Genomic DNA, 6794 nt, shown 5'->3' on the forward strand with positions numbered 1-6794 from the left:
AAAGTTGTTTTTAAAACGAAAAGTTGTTTTTTTCACTCGGTGACGCTTTCCTGGGTAAATAAAAGGGGCAATTGTTTCGTCTGAATGCGTCCGTGGCCATGGGGAAGAGAGTTGACGCTCATCAAGTATCAAATTATGTTGTGATGCACTTGCGTTGGTAGTGGGTGTGCAGATGTAGTGGTGGTATTGACGTGCGCCGACTGTGACAGTGATGGATCACGGGGCGGCGCGGGGTGCGGGGTTGGGCACGCGTTGTGGGCGTGGTGTGGACGCGCGCGCCGGGAGTGACAGATGACGGGGCGGCGCGGCGTGGGTGGTGAGGCACGATGAGATGTGGGAAAACAGGATCGTAGCCAGCGCCCAGCGATTGGTCGAATAAGTGGGTGCTCGCAGCGACGTCCGCAGGTGGGGTATAAAGGGGGACGCGCGAGAGCACTCGGGGAGAGTTACCCAGTTGAAGACCCGAAGACGGAGCTGAAGACCTAGTGCCCCGAGACCCCTAGTCCCGCCGTCCTTGTGGGGACCGGGGCCCTGTGTGGCTCGGAGGCGAGGCTGTGGGACCCGGGGTCCGACGCCCCCGTGGGTCGGGCTGGGGACCCACAGTCGAGACGGATACCCCGGCCAGGGAGTGTCCCGAGTAGCTCAGTGGCGTTAGTCGCCGAGTAGCTAAGTGGATGTTGGTCATCCGAGTAGCTCAGTGGCGTTAGTCGCCGAGTAGCTAAGTGGGTGGTTGTCACCCGAGATACTAAGTGGATGTTGGTCATCCGAGTAGCTCAGTGGGCGTTAGTCGCCTAGAGGCTAAGTGGGTGTTTGTCACCCGAGATACTAAGTGGGTGTTTGTCACCCGAGATACAAAGTAGGTGTTAGTCACCTGTGAACGAGTTTGATAAAATAAAGAGTGTGTTACCCGTGAAGTCGTCTCCCGCCGAGTTACTACATTACAACTGGCGTCAGAAGTAAACCTGTCTTCAAGAAGTATGGACACGAGGAAGACTACCCGTACCCACGAGCGAGGTCGGGACGACGACGGCGTACCGGGGACACCAACCTCGGGAGGAGAGGACGAGGAGTTGCCGCCGATGCAGCACTTCGCGGTGATGGCCGACGCTCCGCTTGCCTCCGACACCAGCCTCCATGACGCGCACTCCCGGTTGGCGGAGTTGCTACTCGCCGCCGCCGCTGTCTTGGCCGACATCTCCGTTCCGGCGAGCGGAAAAACGGCTGCGGGGTTGGTGGAGGAAGCGACGTTGGAGGAATCCCGCCAAAAGGCGCTTCGCGCCAAAAGTCTGGAAGTTGCCGCCGTTTTTGGGGGGCCGCCACCGATTGGCGGGAAAGACGGACGCCACGTGGCCGGACACCTCCGCTCAGCGCAGCCCACGTCATCAGCGCGCGCCGGAGCTCTCCATTTTGCGCCTGACAACCGAGCCGACATTTTACACAACTACAGCGGAGCGCGGGAAAATCTCTCCGACGTCGACGACGATCGGGTCCTCCAGCAAAGATTGCCCGCGCTGTCGGCGTTCAAGGCGGATGGGGGCGACTGGGGAGCCTTCCAACGAAGGTTCCTCGCTCATCAGGAGATGTCGGGGTGGTCCGACACCACTGCCCTGCGTGCGTTGCCAGCGATGCTTGACGACGACGCGCTTGCAGCCTTCACATCTGCTGCAAGGTCGTCCCGCTCTACGCTCCAGGCCGCACTACACCTGATGGCGAAGGTGTTCGGGCCGCCCTCCACGTGTCGCCACCAGTTCTACGATCGGCGGAAGGTGGCTGGAGAAACGACGCTCGCCTATCGCACGGCACTACTCGCCTTGGCGGACGCAGCTTTTCCCCGCATGGATAAGGAGGGGAAGGACGCCATGGTGACGGAGCAGCTGCTGGCGTTGGCCCACGAGTTGGGGGTCCCCATCAATGTGGCGGACGAGATGGATATCTGCTCCCTGGCGATCGCCACGAGCATTCATGCGTACGAGGTCCTCAAACGCAAGCCGGGGGTCGTCTGCGAATGGGCGGGGAACGCGGCACTGGCCGCCACGATCGCCGAACCTCAGCCAGCTGCGGATCAGGAGCAGGCCTTCGCTGCATCGCGTCCGGGGGAGTGGAGAACGGGAGGTCGTTCGCCCACACGTTCACCCCGCAAGCTGGAGCAACCGAAACCTACGACGTCCGTCGTCTGCTACAACTGCGGCCTTCGGGGTCACGTCGCAGCCGGGTGCCGGGCCCCGCGTCAGCGCGCCACAGGACCACGTCGGGACGACGACCAGGGCCACAAGTCATCCCAACAAAACCCGGTGCCTCGGGCTTGACGGCTGCTGACCGTCGGGAGCCTGAACCCCGGGGCACGCACGGGTCCTCGATGCCTGGCCGATGTCTTCCTGAACCGCCGGCACCACCGGACGTTCAACCGCGTCTGGTGCCGTACGACGGACCGGCAAGGCGGACTCGGGCTAGGGCTCAACAATTTTCATGAAGACGTTTTTTCTCTACACCGAGCTCGCCCGGTGTTCCCCTCTGCCGGGGTAATGTCCCGTTGTAGGGACGCTCGGAAAGAAGGGGACACTGCACGAGTCGAAAGAAAAGAAAAAAAAAAAAAAAAAAATTTCCATTTATTTTCCTTTCTGCATACACATTGCTATTGTCACTCGCCGGTTTGTATATATTGTTCTATTGTCGCGGTGGCATTGGTTGATGGTTGCGGATGGTAGTGTTCGCGTCGTGTTGTGTTGTTACGTTAGTTGTTGTTCTTGTTGTTGTGTTGTGTTACGGGGCACACAGGGCGGTTTGTATATTTTTATAGCAGCCGGGTCGGCTGCGAGCTATGTGGTAGGGGGTGATGTAGTGGTGGTATTGACGTGCGCCGACTGTGACAGTGATGGATCACGGGGCGGCGCGGGGTGCGGGGTTGGGCACGCGTTGTGGGCGTGGTGTGGACGCGCGCGCCGGGAGTGACAGATGACGGGGCGGCGCGGCGTGGGTGGTGAGGCACGATGAGATGTGGGAAAACAGGATCGTAGCCAGCGCCCAGCGATTGGTCGAATAAGTGGGTGCTCGCAGCGACGTCCGCAGGTGGGGTATAAAGGGGGACGCGCGAGAGCACTCGGGGAGAGTTACCCAGTTGAAGACCCGAAGACGGAGCTGAAGACCTAGTGCCCCGAGACCCCTAGTCCCGCCGTCCTTGTGGGGACCGGGGCCCTGTGTGGCTCGGAGGCGAGGCTGTGGGACCCGGGGTCCGACGCCCCCGTGGGTCGGGCTGGGGACCCACAGTCGAGACGGATACCCCGGCCAGGGAGTGTCCCGAGTAGCTCAGTGGCGTTAGTCGCCGAGTAGCTAAGTGGATGTTGGTCATCCGAGTAGCTCAGTGGCGTTAGTCGCCGAGTAGCTAAGTGGGTGGTTGTCACCCGAGATACTAAGTGGATGTTGGTCATCCGAGTAGCTCAGTGGGCGTTAGTCGCCTAGTAGCTAAGTGGGTGTTTGTCACCCGAGATACTAAGTGGGTGTTTGTCACCCGAGATACTAAGTGGGTGTTTGTCACCCGAGATACAAAGTAGGTGTTAGTCACCTGTGAACGAGTTTGATAAAATAAAGAGTGTGTTACCCGTGAAGTCGTCTCCCGCCGAGTTACTACATTACACAAGCACAAATAACAAAAAACAGTCAACACATTAAAATTTGTCCATAACACCGTGGCCTTAACACACCGTGAAATGAACACCTAAACCTCAACACATTCGTCAATGTTGTTCTAAATCTTGCATTGCAGCAATGTGCTCAGCAGCTCGATGCCAATGTCGAGGTCTGCTGGCCACGATGAGAGGGCTTCAGTGGAGAGTTTGTGTCGTGTTGCCATTCTCCATCCATTGGCAGGAGGGCAGACTGCAGTGGTCTGTAGTCTGGCTTTCTTGGCCACAATCACACTCGTATGGCTTGCCCTTGAAGTGTTTATATGCATCTCCGTGGGTCTCTGTGTGTATGTGGGTCTTTATGTGTCTCTGTGTATCTCTTTGGGTTATGGTCCATAGTTTGGTTTGCATGGCCACATTCGTCAATAACACCATGTGGCCTTCAAAATAAAATGAAGTTCAAGTTCATTTAATAGGTATAGCCCTGTGAGCCATTCGGCTCTTGAATCGGGTGCAACCGCAACAAACAAAAACATGAACAATAAAACATCTTACAGTGAATATGTGACTAAGTGCAAACAGAAAATCAAAGAAAAGACAGCAAAATATTGCAGAAAAAACACCGCACACCAACGCTGTGTACAAAAATCCCAGTGGAATGCAAGTCAAACAACAACAACCACAAGACAACTTAGATTAAGGCCATCAGTGTACACAATAGGCGACGTTTTGGCCAACGGGTCCGTCTTCGTGGCTCATAGAGAGGCGAGAGCGAGAGAGTGTATGATAAAGAGTTATACAAAACAGTATCTGGCTGGATTGCAAATAATTACATTCTTCCCATTCTTGTCGTTCTTGCCGTTCGTGCTGAATTGAAATACCTATGGCTGAGCGCCACCACTCCGAAGGAAAACCCTGTGTACGCAGGACAGCAGGACGTACAGAGCGAGATTAAACTCCCAAGGATATGAAACAGTTCAGTACACCGCGAGAAAGTTGCGGGAAGCATGCGAGGAGAGGCGAGCAATGCAATGAATAAAACATACGCGCGTACGGAGAATCCTATCGCATCGATATGATTAATAATTATAATCGGAATTTTTAAAAAAAATTAATGTACATCAGACCCCATGGTGTAAAGTGTGTTCTCCATCTCTTATCATCCACTCTATCTCTCACGCCTCTCTCTCTCTCTATGCGCCCAGAAGAAGGGCCATCGCCCAAAACGTCGATAATGCTTCCTAATGAGGCCACAGTGTTGTCGACGAATGTGTGGAGTCGTTTTAACCCTTCGCCGTCGTTGTACGTAGAATCGTCGATTAATATCGATTGCCAAACGTATTCATTGGTCTGAAGAATTGTCGCGATTATAATTATAACATGACTATTGTGTATTGTGTCTCAATTACACACACCCTGTTTCAGTTACACACACACACACACTGTCTCAATTACACACCCCCACTGTCTCAATTACACACACACACCCTGTCTCAATTACACACACACACTGTCTCAATTACACACACACACCCTGTCTCAATTACACACACACACTGTCTCAATTACACACACACACTGTCTCAATTACACACACACTGTCTCAATTACACACACACTGTCTCAATTACACACACACACCCTGTCTCAATTACACACACACACTGTCTCAATTACACACACACACACACACCCTGTCTCAATTACACACACACACACTGTCTCAATTACACACACACACACTGTCTCAATTACACACACACACTGTCTCAATTACACACACACACACTGTCTCAATTACACACACACACACACTGTCTCAATTACACACACACACTGTCTCAATTACACACACACCTGTCTCAATTACACACACACACTGTCTCAATTACACACACACACACACAGTCTCAATTACACACACGCCAGGTGATGGAGTCGAATTCGCTCCCGTGGCAGCGATGCTCACGGCCGGCTTGGCTTGGCAGCGGCGATGAGTGCGATGGACCAGAGCAGGTGACCACCACCACGACCACCACGACTCTCTCCTCCTACCTGCAGCCCATCCCAGCAGAGCCAGCAGTCCCGGCATCCTGGACGTGCCACGCATGGGGCACAGAGGCGCGCGTCCCCGTCCGTACGAGACGCTCCTCCAGCCGCTCCGAGGGATTCCGAGGCGTTCGCGATTGACAGAGCACAGGAGGGATGGGGGCACACACTGGCAGACGGAGTCGGTAGTAGCCACTGTGGGTCTACCGGGATACTGTGCGCCGGCAGAGAAGCCCAGTGCGTGTACCGTACGTTGAACTTCTTTCGCACCGTACGTAGCTAATCGGCGGTTGCGGGAGTGTACCGGCAGCTACCGATGTTGCTGCTGCTCGTGGCTTGGGTCGTACTGACGGTGCGGTGGTGCCGTGGCAGCTGCAGCGGCTCTAAGTTCAGTGAGAGCGGTGTGGAGTGGCGGATGTCCCACGGCACTACGAGTCGAGAGAGAGAGCGGCTGGGGTGCTTGCCAGGGTTGTAGCGGTGCCACTGACCGCGTTCTCTCGGAGTTGTGCCAAGTAGAGGTACCGAGTAGCTGTGCCCGTGATGCTCACAGCACGGGAGGTGTGGCCGCAGCTGTGCCGGTGATGCTCAGTTGTGGATTGTGGTGGGAGTTGTGGATTGTGGTGGGAGTGGTGGATTGTGGTGGGAGTGGTGGATTGTGGTGGGAGTGGTGGATTGTGGTGGGAGTGGTGGATTGTGGTGGGAGTGGTGGATTGTGGTGGGAGTTGTGGATTGTGGTGGGAGTTGTGGATTGTGGTGGGAGTTGTGGATTGTGGTGGGAGTTGTGGGTGGTGGGAGTAGTGGATTGTGGTGGTGGGAGTGGTGGTGGGAGTGGTGGTGGGAGTGGTGGTGGGAGTGGTGGTGGGAGTGGTGGTGGGAGTGGTGGTGGGAGTGGTGGTGGGAGTGGTGGTGGGAGTGGTGGTGGGAGTGGTGGTGGGAGTGGTGGTGGGAGTGTTTACACACCGCACCGGGTCCTCATTTGAGGCTGAGTCGACCTAGGGGAGGCCCAGGACTGGTTCTGATAATCGAACTCGGGTCGTAAGTTTCTCACCAACTGGTACGGGTTTCTATGTTTGGCCTTTTGCTTAAACTGTCCACACATTTTCCACCCCCCGGCAACAATCCAAG

At 55.5% G+C, this 6794-nt stretch overlaps 1 protein-coding gene across 1 annotated transcript in view; it reads right to left on the bottom strand.

Moving 5' to 3' along the window:
* Positions 1–6470, bottom strand: part of LOC144728565 (phospholipase A1 member A-like) — a 19020-nt gene extending 12550 nt beyond the window's left edge. Inside the window, exon 1 of the mRNA XM_078608085.1 lies at positions 5676–6470. Coding sequence (XP_078464211.1) covers positions 5676–5730 — 55 coding nt within the window. The 5' untranslated portion in view covers positions 5731–6470. The remainder of the gene's footprint in view (positions 1–5675) is intronic.
* Between the last annotated feature and the right edge of the window lie 324 nt (positions 6471–6794).

This window comes from Lampetra planeri, chromosome 29 (assembly GCF_965212315.1).
Source record: "Lampetra planeri chromosome 29, kcLamPlan1.2.h2, whole genome shotgun sequence".
In the NCBI taxonomy this organism is placed as follows: domain Eukaryota; kingdom Metazoa; phylum Chordata; class Hyperoartia; order Petromyzontiformes; family Petromyzontidae; genus Lampetra; species Lampetra planeri.